Source organism: Punica granatum, chromosome 3 (genome assembly GCF_007655135.1).
Source record: "Punica granatum isolate Tunisia-2019 chromosome 3, ASM765513v2, whole genome shotgun sequence".
Classification (NCBI taxonomy): Eukaryota; Viridiplantae; Streptophyta; class Magnoliopsida; order Myrtales; family Lythraceae; genus Punica; species Punica granatum.
The window spans coordinates 37,674,551-37,692,905 of record NC_045129.1 but is presented as its reverse complement, the minus strand read 5'-3'; the positions used below and the strand labels follow the sequence as shown (position 1 = coordinate 37,692,905).

Below are 18,355 nucleotides of genomic sequence, written 5' to 3'. Positions count from 1 at the left end.
TTATTTTCTATTAAAAGTTGGTCAATATTGATTTTGTTCTCTAGGAAATTATTCATATAAAAAATCTTGAAATTTTCAACACAAAATAAATATAAATTTTTGTAATTGAAGAGATGTTTTATGTAGATATTTTGTTCTATTGAATTAAAGTGGCAGCAATTTAAGAATATATACGTATATAGTTTATGATCGATAGTGTAATAACTTAATAATGAAGAAATTAATTTATATTAATTTAATTTTGTCTCTGTAATTCATCACAGAAAATTTTAAACATTAAAAGTTTTTCAACAGTAAATTTACATATAAAATTTTTCAGTATTACATGTATGAAAGTTTATCTGAATATTGATGGTAATTTGCATCATAATTTGTGATAGGCGCTTTAAAATTTCTAAACATTATTATCTATAAATATTATTAATGTAAACATAAATTGGAAAAAGGTTTATTTTAGAAAAGTTCATTATATAAATATCTATTTATTTATTTATTATGATATTTATTTAAAAAATAAAATAAAATAAATCAATATAGTTACTAATTTGGTTATTGAGATAAGTCTAATTTTAATTGAAAAATATTTTGTACTCGTTATAAAGAATCAACTGGTAAAAGAATAAAGTGTAATTTATTTTCCATAATTGTACATGCTTTCCATACGTTAATTTTATGACTCTAACTTGTGCATATAATTTTTTATTTTCTTAGTTTGAATACACCAAGATAATTTGCTCATATTGAATCAAAGAAAGTGTAGCGCAATGTGTACGCTCTAACTTGGTAACCAAGAGATTATAGGCTTGATATTTAGGTAGGACTATCTGTGCCCGTTGATTAGATTTTTAAGATTTATATTTCATTGTACTAGGCACATGGACCTCTCTTGTAATCGAAAAAAATTATGCATATTGATAAGCTTTGTAATCTTTGGCATGACACTCATTTAAGAATAAGTTTTGTCATTTCTACTTGAGGGTTTTTACTCCAAATGTCCCGTGGTTTACGCGTTTTGTCAAATCTATCCCATGTTTTTTTTTGTTAGCTATATCCCATGGTTTACATTTTGCTTCAAATCTATCACGCCGTTATTTTTTCCATCAATATCTAACAGCCGTGCTGACGTGGCGCTCACGTGGCAAGTGTGACCCACTATCGCTCCACGTGCCACGTTAGTACGACCGTTAGATGTCGATGGAAAAGATAACGTCGGGATAGATTTGATACAAAAAGTAAACCATGGGATATATCTGACAAAAAAAATATGGGATAGATTTGACAAAACGGGTAAACCATAGGTCATTTGAGGTAAAAACCCATTTCTACTTGTATATGTGACCCTCAATGAAGAACTAAGTATCCTTTATCATAAAATGGTATAGCGTAGTAAGCACACTTTCATCTGGTATTTAAGAGGTTATTTGATACTCAGTGGGACAACATGCTCCTTATTAGTTATTAAGACTTCTATTTCACCATATTACATCCACCGGCCTCCTTTGTAACAAAAAAAAAAGATGTAATTATCTTTTTTATTACAAAAAAGACTCATGGATTTAAGATAAGGAAATAGAAATTTAAATAAGTGGAGCAAGCAATCCCACTGGTAAGAATCAAATCTGAAAATCTTTTGATTTTTAGGTTAGAGTATGTGCTACTGTACTGCGTCTCTTTCTCAAAAAATTATTTTTTATAATAATATAATTAGTCTAATTGAATTAATGCATGAAAAGGTGTCAAAATACTTATTAAAATTTTAATAAGAATATTTTATAGATAGAACGATTTCTTCAAGCGAATTGTCCATGTGATTCCCTGTTTTGTATTTTTCTCGATTAAAAATGATGAGATTAGTAAAAAATAGAATGGAAAGGAGAATTAAATAAAGATACACAAATAGTTCCATTAATGATAATCGAACTTGGAAAGCACATGTCACAGCGCTGCACTCTTTTTCTCACTTCCTCTTTTGTATTTGTATTTGCCAGAGAAATTTATGGGTTATGCATTTCCATACTAAGAATCTATTTAGTTAGTTCTTCTAATAAAAATAGTAAGTTTATGTTTTTAAGACATTGAAAAAGACTAATCTTTACCATTCCTGAAAATTTACCTTTTAAATGAGTTTCTTGCTAATATAATTTATTTAATTATATTTAACTTCATTAATGATAGTAAAAGTAGTAATGATGGCTTAATAGATTTCTTCAAATACATATTTAGAAAATATATTTAAACAAAAAAAAATGGGGAGAAGAGAGGATAATGAGGACCAAATCTGACTCCCGTACTTGTCAGGACAACATGGGCCTCTGACGAGCCCATCCATCATCCAAAATTCTTTCTTATAATCCAAAATCCACTAATTGAGTCGATAAATAAAGGGAAAAAGCTTTTCCTCGACACTTTTCAGAGGATAATCCTCTGACCCCTCTCCGCTTGTAAAAGTGCACTATGCTTTTGATTTATTTATCTATTCGGCAATGCCGATTTCGGAGACTGCAGCATCACTCATAAATCTGGACATTATCATTTTTGAGACTATGGCTGCATCCAGCAAATGGTCCAAAAATCGTCCTCCAATCATCCCCATTTTCCATCTGACTACAACTACCAAAATAACCAAACAAGAAAAAAAGAATCACATTACTATGCATAAGTACACGTGAAGATCAAATCTGATAGACTTCAGACCATATATGGGAGGACAAAGTGACTTAATAGAATGCACCTTAGTGTGCAAATTTTATTATAATAAAAAATAGAATCTAATGGTGTAATAATTAAAAAAAATTCTGCACCTTTTACTTTTTCATCTCAATAGTGTTATGTTGTCCTTCTCTCTCTCTCTCTTTTTTGGATTTAAATATGAAAATGGTCGCATTAATGCCTGAGATATTAATTAATTGAGGTCCCAAAATACATAATGAAGTGATCAGGGTTATTAATTATTTTATGGCCAATGATTCGGGGATGACGAGGCTTCCACTTGCTGAAAGGACCAGACATATTTATATCGACCAAATTCACAATTTGGTTCCTAAATAATACACTTCGCTACAAATTGATCCCTGAAAGATATTTCGTATACTAATTAGTCCCTCCATTTGAAACGTTAGTACAAATTGGTACTTCCGTTTGAATTTCCATCTAGTTTCTGACGGAAATTGCTTATCTAGCTGATTATCTACTAGCCTAGCCCGTTAAATGCCATACTGGCAATAGACATCCAAAATGACGTCGATTTAGATAAGACTAAATTCACAATTTGGTCCTTGAAAGATACTTAGGTCAACTCCTAGTATTGAAGAACTACTTGGAATCTCAAGCCCTTAGCCCAGAACGAGAGAATTTAGAAGATCATATTGAGAGAGAATGTATTGAAAATTTTCTTTGATTTTTTCCTTGTTGATCAATTACATTCTGTCGTTATATAGGCGAAGCTCGAACAAGAGGACAACAAGATATTTTAATGCGGCTGACAAGTGTGGCCGACACCTATGGCCTGTCATTATGACTGAGGCGACTTTACATGACTGACCTTATTGGCCTGATACAATGGCCGACATTAATAATTTTATTAGCCTAATAATACAAAGCTCAAACAGTCAGTGGATGTGAAGGGGAATCTCCATTGTTTTCGGAACGGCTCATGAGATGGTGACATATTGGGGTCACGGTTATCTTCAGGCGAGTACCACCACGGTTTTTCCCAAGGCCACTGTTCTACCTTGTTTAGGTCTTCTTCATTCACATCTTTCCACCAGTCTTCTTCAGACATTGTTGATTGAGACCAATTGGCAAGGTCTCACGGATCATTATTGCGAGAACTAGGTCCTGGTTGGTCTCCAACTGGAGCTGGTGGTTGAGTCATCATGTTAACTGGTGGATTCAAGTCTAGCTGCATGAAGGCTTCTAGATCTGGGGAATTGAGATCTTGGGAGTCCAAAGGAGGGACTGAGTTGTCCATGTTGTAAGCTTCAAGGGCCAGTTGAATTATGGGTCTGGTTAATAGGTAATATCCTGGATAGTCCTAGGAGACTTGGACGATTGCAAGTGGCCAGATGACTAGGGGGATTACTCCGTTTTTTCACAGATCATCCTCTGAAATTCTCGGTATTAGTCATCGATATCTAGGATATCTGCGGTGAAAGTCCTTTACACCTCAGAGGAATAGGTTCGTTGAGATCCTGCAGGTTCTCCTTATGCTCGGGGTAGTCTTCCACATCTAGGAACCATACTCCATGGTTGCTTGAATAGAATAATGGTGTATTTGTACAGCTGAGAATGACGGGGCATTCTCCTAGCTTCTTCCTCAAATAGATGTTTCCACCGATGGATGGACCAGAACCATTCTAGGAACTAGACAAAATGAGTATCCAAGTTGCTATCTTCAGTAGGATAACTGAGCATCGCTTTGTCTAGGAGATTGCGGTTGAGGAAGTTGAGCATGAATTCCAAATGGAATTGAATCCCCATAGTATAGATATAGCATAAATACCAAAACAACCATTTCATGTCCTCGGGATATTGGAAGCTGCACAAGTACCTGCACGGATGAATAAATGGGTACTGAGCATGCATTCCATAGGGTTGGTGGGTGAAACCTCTGTGATACCAAAAGATCCTGTGATGATATTCCCAGATGAGGTTCTTGATCTTGACAAGGAACGTCTTTGTCCTTATTAATTTTGAGGCTTAAGGGGGAATGTCATCCCTTAGCCTTCTAGGTGATCTTGGGTTCCAATGTGTACTTGCGGCTTGGTTTTGGGCTCGCAGTGTTGTGAACATGCATATGATAGGTATAACTTGTAATAGCTACTTAACTACTGCTTGTTCCTTCCTTGATAAAAAGTTAGCAAGAGTGTTATGCTTTCCCTTAGTGTGCTTGACCTCAAACTCAAACTTATAACCATTCAGCTCATCTAAGAAGTTGAGGATAAGACACTTGCTTTTGCTTGGACCGGATCATCTTCGGGAAAGAAGACATATCCATCTCGACTGTAAATTTATACCCGATTAGATGGAACTCAAATTTCTTTATCCCATTCATAACTGTTAGGATTTTCTTGAATATGAAATGATAGTACTGTTCAGACGGTTTGAATCTTCCACTCCTCTATCTGCAGATGTAGCTGTTGGGAATTGGTGTATGCCCTAGAGGCAATCTATAATCAGTTCTGTAATATGATATCTATTTCATTATATTACGAGGCATATCTGTTATTGTGTAGATTGCGCTAAATATGATTTTACACAATAATGTCCTTGGAATAGTAGGTTCAATAGGCATCAAGTGTGACTTGATTGTGAGATCCTATAATTAATGAACATTATTCCTAAATGTCCATAGTCAAAGTATTATCGTTAATTAGGACAACGATAATACGGTTAGACTAGTGTGAGTGTTGATTGATGACCAAGTCTCATAGGTCATGGATATGGAGATATCAAATCACACCACATGTATACATTAAGAGTAATGTGTATTGGAATGACCCACCATGAGATTGCTACATGGGTTGTTACGTGACTGTCATTAGCATATCTCAAAGTGACTATAGTGTAATGGTCCTTTGACTTGAGGTCACCATAGATTCCTACATGTAATGTCATATACTTTGATACTGTCAAACGCCACTGTAACAGGATGGTTATAAAGACAGTTATTGGGTATACCACAGAGCATGGAGAGGAATGTGAGTGATCAAAATAGAATTTGTCCCTCCTACGAAACGGGAGCGATATCTCACGGCCACTTGGTGGTTAAGTCTAAAAGTGTATGCATACCCAAATGAGTCGATATAACGATATCGAGCTCATTTGTTCTGATAGACTTAACCGGTAAACCAAGAAAGAGAAATATTGAGCCATACAAGGATGTCATCGACCATGCCTTGGGCTCAATAGAGATATAGGGGACAATGGATTATATTACACGGTAATATAGGTCACGAGGTTCGTCGAGAAATTGACTTTCCGATTACTTGAGTAACGGTGATGCATTGCTAGATGCCGCTCACTGTTTGTAATATTGAAATAGAGATTTTGATATTACTATCAACGTAATTGGGAACCTACAGGGTCACACACTACGACTAAATTGACGAGATATTTTGAAACAAATAAAATCGTCTAATAGAGATTAGATGATTTAGGATGTGACTAATTAATCGGATATTTAATGAGATTAAATTTGTCGATTAATTAGACCCGATTTATTAGATTAAATGGACTAAATTGATGCACGATTAATGCGGTGACACATGGGCCAATGGTTTAATGACATTTACTTGGACACATGTCACTTGGAGCCTTGATTTTCCTTGTCCCACATCGGCTAGAATTGGTTTTCTTCCTTCCCCTGTTGCTTATAAAAAAGAGGGGCAGATTACTTTCACATATTATATATATATGCTTATATATAAAAGCGCACACATATTATATATATATGCTAATATATATATGTACGTGCATATATGTGTGCATATAAAATATATATAATTTGGGTTGAATTGTTCAACTCAAATTAGGTCCATTAGTCTTAAAAATTTCGGGTGTTGCATCGGTGTTTCTTTCGAGTGTTGGTCGCTAGCACCGCCGATCTCGAAGACTCGTCGACAAAGTCGGTGTGGACACCGGTAGAGGCGTCACGCGTGGGACGCTTGGTCGACAATCTTAAATATTCCAGGTACGCTTTTATTTACTCTTATTCTTCTAGTAGGTCTTGGAATTAGTTTCACGGGTAGGAAATTTTGAATTTCTGTTCCTTTTTCGTTTCCGTTGCGCCCCGTGGAACTAGCACTAGCGCTTGCCATTGAGCTATTCTATCAGGATTGTACCCCAATACTTATCGCTAGCATCTGTCTGGAGTATCCACTTTCCTATAGAAGGAATCCAAAGAGGAGGCAAGGACTGCAATTGAGCCTTGAGTTCCTTGATTGGTTTAGTTTGGGATGCCCTCATGCTGGGGCGTCCTTCTTTAGCATTTTCTCTAGCGGGCGAGTGAGTCGGACGTTCTTGGAAAGGAAGTCCCTGAGATAATTCACAGTTCTAAGAAATTTACTTTCCTTACTGCACAACTCTATCTCTTCCTTATCTTGCCCACCTCAACATCTCTCATGGAGATGATTTTCTTGATATCCTCTCAAACATGGGAAAATAAACTATTTTTCAAGTAAATAATTTTCCTTGAAAACTATTTACGTGAAATAAATAGAGTCTGTGATTAATTATATCATTATATCAATAAATATCAAATCAAAATGGAATTGATAATCTTTCAAGTTTTGTCAAGTAATTGAATTATTTTATTTTTCGATGTGCAGGTAATTGAATAATTGGAACTGTAAGAATTGTACAAAATGTGCAACACTTCCTAATTACTAATTATACAGACAAGGTCTGGTGAGCACGAGTTCACTATTGCCAGACATGTTGGGTCGCGTATCGCACAAATAATTTGAAGCACGTCTTCTTACGTATCTAGGACTAACAATTAGAATGACTACATAAATTTCTCACCAAAAAAGAAATGATAAATAGGAGATGGGCAACTCTATATATAATTTGTCAAAGCAAAGACTTGGAACCTGTATTGCAAAGTTCGTGTAATTTTATATACAAGATAGATAAATACTAAATCAGATTTCGGTTAGACCAGACATCCACCATCTCTTCATTATATTGGCTTTTCATATATTTTACGTACATGCATGTATATAAGGATATTGATCATACAATAATAATTAATGACGAGACTTGACCCGGGACTCGGGAGATGAGAGAATCATTGCATGAACTCAAGGGTCATCTTGGCAATATGCTTCAACCCAAAAAAAAAAAAACTTGGAAGTATGCAATAAATAATTATTATTTCTTTTCTATAAAGAAGATTAATGTATTTAATTATAGTGAGTCTAAAAAAATAAAATAAATAAACACAGAAAATCTCACCGTAAAAATTTCAAAAGAGAAACCTCTTAATTTAGAAACGAAATCTTGTGGTGTTGCATTACACCCGCATATATGACATTGAATCGTTTGGTAGGTCCAGTCTGACATATATGTCTTTTTCTTTTCTTCGCGTGCCAAAGATATAAATAGACTAAATTCACAATTTGATCCCTGAAAGATACACTCGAAACAAATTGATCCCTGAAAGATTCTTTGTATACTAATTGGTCCCTAAGTTTGAAATATTACCACATTTGGGTCCTTCTATCAAAGTTTTATCTAGTCCCTGACGGAATACACTGATCCAGTATGTTAAGAGCCACGTTGGCTATAAGACTCCCAAAAACAATTTTGTTTTTTACCCTTAACTAGAGACTTTTTTAAAAAATAAATTGGGGGCTCGAGGGCTCAATTTACACGGCATCTCCCCCTCTCTTTTGGTTCATCAGAAGCGTAAGAATGGATGAGGCTGATGGCTCCGGGCGTTGGATAGGTTTGTGATCAAAGGTGATCACAACCTTTCCATCAGCTTTATGGTTGAAACTTGGACTCTGATGACTGGATGGGCTAAGCGTTCTGGTGGAGATGCTCAAGTTGGTTACCCATTTATCTATGATCAATTTGACTAGGTCTTGTCTAGAGATCTAGGGGGACATGGACGCACGTGGGTGCACTCATAGAGTCCATCAAAATTATGAGGATCTCTTCAAACTCTGGAAGAGAGAGATCAAGGGCATGGTTCTGGACTCGGTAGGCTATCTGGTAGCGGAGGGTGGCCGTGACCGAATCTTGAGCCTGTGGAGCTTCAGTGATTTAGAGCTAGACCTTAAGGGCCATGAGTAGTCTTGGATTCGAGAGCACCATATTGAAATTTGGGAAAAGGGTGACAAAGGCTGTCCTCGCATTGAGGATGGTCTTTATCGTCCCTACACATGCATGTTGGTATTCCAGAAACCTGGTGTCCAGCAGGGCCATTCAGGGAAATAACAAGCTAGCCCTTCCTGCCATGGTAGCTGAAGGCAAGTATGATTGCATCGAAGTGAAGGTGAGTGTAATCTTGAGAGATCCATTGTCGAGAGAACTTCGATGGGATCTGGAAGGAAACGAATTGTTCAGCCTCGGAGGCCTGAATCGAGTCCTGATTAAACCTCGTCGATTGAACGTACTCCTTCACACGACGAGGGGATTGACGGATTAGATGCCAAATGCTTCTTATGTGAGAGAAAGCAGTCGGTTTAGAAAATGCGATGTATGGAATTACGAGGGGTAGGTCAGTGGCGAAAATCTTATCGTCCTCATTAAGATAGGAAACCTCATAGAGGGCGTCTAACTTATGTCCAAAGAATTTTCGGAATGGGATTTCAACAGAAAGTGTAACATCGGTAGTTTGAGGAGTTTTAGTAGGGGTATTCATGGTAAGGGAACTTTGAGCATCAGGGAAGGAATCCTTTCGTAGGTCTAATAGCAACCAGGCTCTAATACTAGTTCTAGGTGAGACTAAGGAAGTGCAATAGAACTAACAACCTAAGGCTAGAAGAAGCCGATACCGTGCTCTTTAGCGAGCTCTACAGCCTTCCCTCGGCAAATGCTTAAGCACATTCATTTTTCACATTTTTGCATTTAATTTTTAAATTGATCAGAAAAAACTTTCTTTTTTACAGTTATAAAGAAGGTTAATGGGCTCAATATAATGAAATGAAAATTCTAATAACTAATATGAGTAGTCTCATAACGAATATCGAACTTAAAATCTTTTTGCATCTGGAAACCTAACAGATCTTGATTAATTCAGTTCGAATCGATTGATCCATTAAAGAGTAAAGTTCTCTCAAATAATGATTTTTTCCATTCACAAAACTTAAATTTGATGCCTTATTTAAAAAAGATAAGTGTCGAATCTTCTGAACCAACATTGATAATGAAAATTTTATTTTTCTATAAAATACTTCCCCTAAATCAAACAAGGCTTAAATGGACCGTCGTTGTCTTGGCCAGGGGATCCAACTGCAACGGAAACAGAAGTACGGATAGCGACGGTTAATAAAGGAGGGGCCCACAAATCAGGAAAGGGCACCAAAGTAATTTCAGGTGCTCAAGAGCCCCGCCAAGCCACCTATTTAACGCGGCCCACCCGGAATCTCAACAGTGTACTCAATCATCAATAAATCAAACGCATCTATAAAGAACCCCCTTCGCCCTCTCTCTCTCTCTCTCTCTCTCGTCTTCTGCATCATCATCGTCTTCTCCATCGCCACGAGTCGCTAGGGTTTCCAGCTCCGCCGCTTCATCTGATAACCTTATCCGTGAGATTCTTTTCCATATCTTGATGTTTGGTTTGCCATGGTTTCGCATGGACGGGATCCCTCACTCCAGCTTCTCATGTTTCCAGGATTGATTTCGCGGCGAACCTCAAAGAAGGCGTGTTGATCGCAATTCTATTTGGTTGAATCAGTTTCAGATCGTTTATCTGTGAGTACGGAGGCCTCTCCTTGCCTTGCTATTTCGTTTCTTGTATTTGAGGGCGTGTCTCTATCATTGCCTGATAAGATGTTGTTTAGATCATTTATCCTTTGTATGCATTCCGACTTGATTGTTGCTGTGTCTGTTGTTTCACGTTGAATGATGATAATTTATTTGTGTTCTCTTGCTGGCGTTTGAATGGTTGGATCTCATTGATAATTGGATTGAAATGATTATTTGGATTAGCATATATGATCAGGCTGATACGAATGAGGATTTTATATGCAATCTGGTCTAATGTTTGTGTGGATGTATGAGAGAGAGAGAGAGAGAGAGGTGTAGAGACGTCTGTCTGTCTTTAATTTTCCATTGTAACTGACAGGTACGCTAGATTTTCTTGTATCCATTTATGAGTTCTGAACGAGAAATGATTGGATTGAACGTTGAGTTTCACCAAACAAGTTGAGATTTATCCTTACAAACTCTCCCTCAAGGGGGTTCGTGATGTTTTACTTTTCCTATGCGGAGATGTTTGTGTTTATTCTGATGTATCTTTCTGTGCCGTGTGAAAATGTGTGAAAATCAATATGAGCGTATTAGTTATACACCTTAAAATAATTAATGATTTGTTCTTTCCCTTCTGCCAATATTGCTTTTAGTCCTGATTTGACTGCACTAGATATGCTGTCTTTAACGAGTCATTCTGCTGCATTGTTTTTCATCAGATAAGGCGGATGATCTAATGGAGTCCAAAGGTGGGAAGAAGAGTAGCAGTAGTAGTAAATCTTTGTTCTACGAAGCTCCCCTCGGTTACAGCATTGAGGACGTGCGCCCTAATGGTGGAATCAAGAAGTTCCGATCTGCTGCTTACTCCAACGTAAGTTCCATCGTCATTTAAAATTTGAAGATCTTGATGCAGTAAATTTTTGTGTCTGTCATTTTGCACTGCTGAGAAACACATGTTGAAACTCAGTCATTTATTTCTTTTGCAGTGCGCGCGCAAACCATCCTGATATTCTCCGAGTTGGTGTCTCGACCACTTGAAGTGGTCCATTTTCCGTTTTCGCAATAGTAGTTTTTCTTCTTATTTCCAGAGAACATCTTTCTTGCTCCTCTCTCCACTCTCTCCGCAACTGCTATCTTGGTGTAATCGTGACTGCTGCTGTTGGTAAACATGACCATGATGGGAGTTTCTCCGATCGGCTTCGAAGGTTATGAAAAGAGGCTAGAGATTTCATTCTTTGAGCTGGGAATCTTTGTTGATCCCGAAGGAAAGGGGCTCCGATCACTCTCCAGGGTCCAGCTGGATGATATTCTTACCCCTGCTGAATGCACTATCGTGTCTTCACTCTCAAACGACCATGTCGATTCCTATGTCCTTTCAGAGTCCAGCCTATTTGTCTACCCTTACAAGATTATCATAAAAACTTGTGGGACCACTAAGCTGTTGCTTTCAATTCCCCCGATCCTCAATCTTGCTCGTGCCCTGTCTCTCACTGTGAAATCTGTGCGTTACACCCGTGGGAATTTCATCTTTCCTGGAGCCCAGCCTCATCCTCATCGTAAGTTCAGTGACGAAGTCGCAGTCCTCGATAGCTATTTTGGGAAGCTCGGCTCAGGAAGCAAGGCTTATGTGATGGGTGCATTTGACAATACGAAGAAATGGCATGTCTATTCTGCTTCTGCTGAGGTTGAGAACTCTGCTAGCCCTGTTTATACTATGGAGATGTGCATGACTGGTTTGGATAAGAAGTCAGCTTCTATCTTCTTCAAGGACAACTCGGGATCAGCTGCTGCGATGACTGTTGACTCTGGTATTAGAAAGATTCTCCCGAAATCTGACATATGTGACTTTGAGTTTGAGCCCTGTGGGTATTCCATGAATGCCATCGAAGGTCCTGCAATATCCACCATTCATGTCACACCAGAAGATGGTTTCAGTTATGCGAGCTTTGAAGCTGTGGGCTACGATCTAAGAGGTCTCAGCTTGAACCAGTTGATTGAAAGGGTGCTGGCTTGCTTCAAGCCGAAGGAGTTCTCTGTTTCTGTGCAGTCTGATGCAGCTCTTACGTTAATCAAGCAGAGCTTCCTGCTGAATGTGAAGGGATACCGTTGTGGAGAGAGGAGCCTTGAAGAACTCGGTGCTGGTGGGTCCATCGTCTATCAGAGTTTTGTGATGACTCCATCTGTGGGGCCTGCTGTGTCGGTTCTGAAAAGCTTCTGCATGGAGGAAGAGGAGTACGTCTGATGTTCTCTCTATATTACTCTGTGTTTTCAATATAATAAATTTGCTCAATGGTCAAGTAGACTAAGTCGGTTTCCTGTTTTTCGGATTATGCATCTATGTCTGGTTATTTCGTTGTTGCTTCTGAATTTCTTGTTATGAGAACCTCATTTTGATGTCAGTATATGTAAGATATTTGTTTTGATGATTTAGGCTTCAGTATGACATGTCTCGAATATCGGTGGCTAAGCCAAAGCTGAGGAACATTGTCATAACTCCAATGTTGCTGACTAAGTTAAAGCAAGGGGGGAAACGCCCGTATCAGCTATGGAGCGCGCTTTAGCGGTATACTGACTCTGAAGATGTGCTTCATCCTGCTGCAATGTCATGGCGTGGGCGTTAATATCACTAGAATGATTCATGAATACTATCTGGAACTTCTATTATATTCATTAGTGCTATGATAGGAATAAGGAATGTACCCAAGAAAACTGTTGTTTTCGTCTCGAACTTGTAACAAATCAGTTGATGCTATAACAACACATCGACAATGTGCATATGTGATTGCTTGATTTATCCTTACCTTGTCTAATGGTGATGGATTTTCGAATTAGACTCCGGAATGGATGAAATGGAAGGGCAGAGAGTAACCATGGGTGGTGTGGTGTGAAGGTGGATGCCATATTCCATGTCCATGTCACCTTAAAGAACCCAAGATTTGTTTAGTGACGATAGTATAATACAAATGGGGTATAAAGTTCATGTTGTGGCGTTCCCTGCACATACAGCGGGAAGAATAAAGGATGTGAAGCTATATTGGTATGTATCGAGAGAATTTATTCCCTATTTTCCTTTTTCCGCTTCCTTCTAGAGAAAAGTTGCTTGGTGGGATCGCGGGTTATAGCATTGGCCCAAGCTCCACCCTCCTTAAGCCCGAAATTTATAACGATATAGGAACCATAAGCAACAGTACGGTTCGACCAACTCCAGACGTGAGGATCAGATCAGGCTCTTGTTACTTGGGCTAGCCTGTGGGGTGGGTTGCGACGCATTAGCAACTTGTCTAGATGTGGGTATAGAAATCCCTTATTCGATAGGCTTTAAGTGGCGTCGGCTCATGATTTCGACCACGATCCTCAGTGCTCAGTGCGGAAGGGGATATATTCTGGCCTTGCAATCGGCCTAACAATTAGGTTTCAGTGCGTTGTTCAATTTGGAGCTATAACCAATCCCATGCCCACTGGTGGGAGAATCCAGCCACAATAAAGATAAAAGAGGCTTTATTCGATCTAAATGATGATGAGTGTTGTGATAACGTTGACTGCTTTTGCACTAATGTCTATAACGTATTGATCGGCCAATCGCAACAAAAAACGATACAACACTCTCATTCCTGATGTCTTGATCGTGCTGCTCGTATTTTTGAAAATCCAGACCGTCTACTGACAAATCAAGGTGGATCTGGTCATGGAGTTAGCTTAGATAAAGGCAGCCAACACCATGTTGATCAAGACGGATGTAACCGGTGGCGATCAAGATCACGACCGGACGAGGCCAGCTGACCATACTAAGGTTGATTTGGACTGCTTTGGGCTTTACGGCAGTTTCCTTAACTGATATGGCGGGAAATTCTAAGGACCAGCAGTTGAAGGTTCGAGTGCAAAAACTTTTTGCACTTATATGGAACTTGTGCGAAAAACTTTTCGCACTTGACCCAGCTGAGCATTCAGCTTCGGATCCTCAGAATTTCAAGCTGATAGGGAAACAAACCATTGAAAGTAGGAAAGATAAATTTCAGGCCAAGCACGGGGCCTGGATTGTAAAACGTCGACCGGGAAAACAAAAACACAAAGTACCACGCTTGAAGCTCGTAAACAATGGATAGTTGTCCCCCTTAGCACGAGCCTGAACGTAGCAATCTCAACCTCTTTAATAGGTTAGGTTATCAAGCCGAACCACTAAACTCCTGAGAAGTAGGCACCCACCCGAGACCGAATGAACTGTGGCTCACTCTGGCTTGGCGAGCCTTTTCCGTAACAAAGGCACAACAATGGGGTGATTATATTTTACAGTACATATGTCACTGAAACTGCTCAGCTTTTCTCAGCTCGAAAAGTGCCCGATCTTAGTTGCGCTGATTATTCCGAGAATAACATTTCGAAAACACAAAAGAAAATTCCCAGCCATCCTTTTCCATGAACAAATGAATGATTGAAGGAATTTCTTTCTGTCATTTTCTGAAGGATTTGCTTAATATTTTTCTTGGCTTTTCCATATTATTCTCCTCTCATCACACTCAGCTTTGCTGAACCAGTGTCAAGCATTGCTCTTTTATAAAAAATATTCTGCTTCTTTTTGGCTCTTGGCTCTCCCGAGAAGTTAAAGCCAGCCGAAGAAACTCTTCCTCAGTGAGTTAAGGGGCCAGAGAAGACTTCTGATACCTAAGAGGAAGATTTCTTTTGGATCTCAGAACTGTCTTCAGCTCCACGGGGGCACTCTTCGTGTGTTCTTATCGATGGAACTGAGAAGTGAGAAGTCCAGGCCCTCCAGGCTGTGTCTCGTGATCGTCCTATGTTTCTGGACTTCCTGCGTATCGGGTTTGCCCACTACTAAGAATATGCTTCAAGGTGATTCGTCACAACTCCTGCACTCTAAAAAATAACAAGGCTCTGTTCCTAACTTTTCAGTTAATACAAGGAAATATTTTCTTTTGTTTTTGGATGTGTTTTAGTGCAAGCTTTGTTGGGAATTAAAGGTGAACTCAAGGATCCGGACAACGTCCTGGCGAACTGGGATGAGTACTTTGTCGACCCGTGTGTGTGGACCATGGTCTCTTGCTCAGACGACGGTTTCGTCGTGGCCTTGTAAGTACCGTGTTCAATGAAACCTGAGCTGCCTGGTTCTGGAGAATTAAATTAATTTTCTACATTTCTGTACTTTCAAGATAAGCAAAACATGTTGGAGTGATCATTTTATGACATTTTATGACCCAATGTGTCTCCTTAAATGCAGACGAATTCCGAGTCAAAACTTATCGGGGCAGCTCTCGCCTAGCATCAGCAACCTGACCAATCTCGAGAAAGTGTGAGTACCCGAACTTAGCCGGTTAAAAGAGAATCTGGTTTTCAATATAAAGAAGGAATTATTGCTGCAGGTTCCTCCAGAACAATAGCATATCGGGACCTATTCCTGCTGAGCTTGGGAGGCTGTCAAAGCTTCAGCAGCTCGATCTTTCCCAGAACTCATTCACCGGCAGAATCCCAAGCGAGCTGTCCCACCTGAGGAGCCTCCAGATCCTGTAAGTAAAATTCATGCGAGTTCCTTCATCCTAAAAGAGTTTCCTTCCTGAGAAGTCTGAATTTTTTGGTTTTGTTTTCTCGGCTGCTCTCGAAACCAGGAGATTAAACAACAACAACCTGACGGATCCGATTCCTCCATCTTTTGCTGATATGACCCAGCTAACCTTTATGTGAGTCTTTCCGTGCTGTCTCATAATTGTCTTGGTAGGATTACTGTACTGGAAAATGGTTCACGTGAATGCTGCTGTTAAATCTTAGGGATCTTTCATACAACAATTTGAGCCCTCCACTGCCTAAGTTGCTGGCTAAAACATTCAAGTAAGTCACCTTTCTCCTACTCACGTATGATCGAGTTAATTGAAATTCTGTGCAAATAAGGACTGGCCATTCTTTGATACCTACTTTTGACTGATTACAGAGTTGTAGGAAACCCGCTGCTATGTGCCACGGGACATGAAAAAGACTGTTACTGGACCCCTCAAATGCCGACTACCATCAATTCGAGCAACTCACAGAGTATGTTCTATTCCATTCTGCCTGTTCATAGGAAACATGTACAGTAGTTTTTTGGCCTGTCCTAGTTAAAGTTTTTCGAAGTTTGGAGAACGCAGCTCAAAGTATTCTCTCGAGGAAAGCTGAGGTGATTTTTTATATCCCTTTGATCCTAACATACAGTTTCTTGTATTTAGATTTTGAATCTTCGGAGAGTCGGAAGAGCCACAACCTAGGATTGGCCTTGGTTTTAAGTCTAGGGTGCATCTGCATACTTCTCCTCTCTGTCAGCTTCCTTCTCTGGTGGAGGCGGAGACTCAACAAGCAAATTTTCTTCGATGTCAATGGTTAGTAAAAGATATTTTGATGTCGCCAACTTGCCTAAAATGCAGTTGCCAAAACCAACTGATTTTCTTCTTGGCTAAACTTTTGCTCTTATTACATACTTCAGAGCAACATTCCGAAGAGCTCTGCCTCGGAAACCTTAGGAAGTTCCACTTCAGGGAGCTGCAGGCAGCCACAAACAACTTTAGCAGCAAGAACTTGATCGGGAAGGGTGGGTCAGGAAACGTCTACAAGGGTTATCTCAAGGACGGGACAGTAGTGGCAGTAAAACGGCTAAGGGACGGAGGTGCCATCGGGGGCGGAGCCCAATTTCAGACAGAAGTCGAGATGATAAGCTTAGCAGTACATAGAAACCTACTCAGGTTATGTGGGTTCTGTATTACCGCGACTGAACGGTTACTCGTGTACCCATACATGGCCAATGGAAGTGTAGCTTCCCGTCTCCGAGGTATCATTTTGATTGCTGCCTATCAATGAAGAAACTTTTATTTCGACCTTAAGGTTATATCACTTATGTTACAGGAAAACCGACTTTGGAGTGGAGCATGAGAAAACGGATTGCAGTCGGGGCTGCAAGGGGCCTTCTTTACTTACACGAGCAGTGCGACCCTAAGATCATACACAGGGACGTGAAGGCTGCAAATATATTGCTAGACCAGTACTGTGAGGCAGTGGTGGGAGATTTCGGGCTCGCGAAGCTCTTGGACCATCGGCAATCTCATGTGACAACTGCTGTGAGAGGAACAGCAGGTCACATTGCCCCTGAATATCTATCGACGGGTCAATCTTCGGAGAAGACAGATGTGTTCGGGTTCGGGATACTTCTGTTAGAGTTGATCTCCGGGCATAAGGCTATTGAATTCGGGAAAGCAGCAAATCAGAGAGGAGCCATGCTTGACTGGGTGAGTAATTTTAACTGATCAACAATGCAAAGAATAGCTTCCCGGTAATCACGGATGCATCCTATATGGACTTTTTTCAACTTGAACTGCAGGTCCGGAAACTTCAGCAGGAGAAGAAGCTCGAGATGCTTGTTGACAAGGACCTGAAGGGCATATATGACCGGTTCGAACTTGAAGAGATGGTTCGGGTGGCCCTCCTCTGCACCCAATACCACCCGAGCCAAAGACCTAAAATGTCTGAAGTGGTGAGGATGTTAGAAGGGGATGAGCTCGCCGAGAAGTGGGAAGCTTCTCAGAGGCCAGAGGCGACAAGCAGCGGTGCCCATGATTTCTTCTTCTCAAACCGCTGTTCAGATCTCACCGATGATTCTTCTTTGCTTGTCCAACAAATGGAGCTCTCTGGACCCCGATAACAAAGTAATTCGCTACACGGTTGTTAAGTTTGAAACTGCAGAAACTCAAAGAACAATGTGAATTGAACATATATGGTACGACACAATTACTCCGCAGAATTTGACACTGAAAACTTGTCACCCATGTAATTAAGTGCTCTTTCTTTTTTGAAGTCAATAATGTATTTTGGGTATTTCGATAATATTCTCAGCCATGAAAGATAAGATTTCCGTTTTCATGTGAATCGATGCTTATATTACTGCATCAGGTAATTTATAGCTGTT

At 39.5% G+C, this 18,355-nt stretch overlaps 2 protein-coding genes across 3 annotated transcripts; both read left to right on the top strand.

Moving 5' to 3' along the window:
* Positions 1-10,093: 10,093 nt before the first annotated feature.
* LOC116200844 (S-adenosylmethionine decarboxylase proenzyme-like) lies at positions 10,094-13,222 on the top strand. Of its 2 annotated transcripts, none has more exons than XM_031531775.1 (5): positions 10,094-10,259; positions 10,346-10,425; positions 11,142-11,293; positions 11,409-12,654; positions 12,854-13,222. In XM_031531775.1, exons 4-5 carry the CDS (start codon positions 11,591-11,593, stop codon positions 12,981-12,983), a joined length of 1,194 nt encoding a protein of 397 aa, XP_031387635.1. In that variant the 5' UTR covers positions 10,094-10,259; positions 10,346-10,425; positions 11,142-11,293; positions 11,409-11,590; the 3' UTR covers positions 12,984-13,222. The 2 variants fall into 2 exon arrangements, with proteins under 2 accessions (XP_031387635.1, XP_031387636.1); XM_031531776.1 differs by having other exon boundaries at positions 10,346-10,429.
* A 1,765-nt stretch (positions 13,223-14,987) lies between these two features.
* LOC116200033 (protein NSP-INTERACTING KINASE 2-like) lies at positions 14,988-18,307 on the top strand. Its single transcript, XM_031530690.1, has 11 exons — positions 14,988-15,267; positions 15,372-15,504; positions 15,653-15,724; positions 15,795-15,938; positions 16,038-16,109; positions 16,198-16,257; positions 16,358-16,455; positions 16,629-16,778; positions 16,883-17,224; positions 17,299-17,678; positions 17,771-18,307. The coding sequence occupies exons 1-11, from the start codon at positions 15,156-15,158 to the stop codon at positions 18,089-18,091; spliced, it is 1,884 nt and encodes a 627-aa protein (XP_031386550.1). The 5' UTR covers positions 14,988-15,155; the 3' UTR covers positions 18,092-18,307.
* Positions 18,308-18,355: the final 48 nt, after the last annotated feature.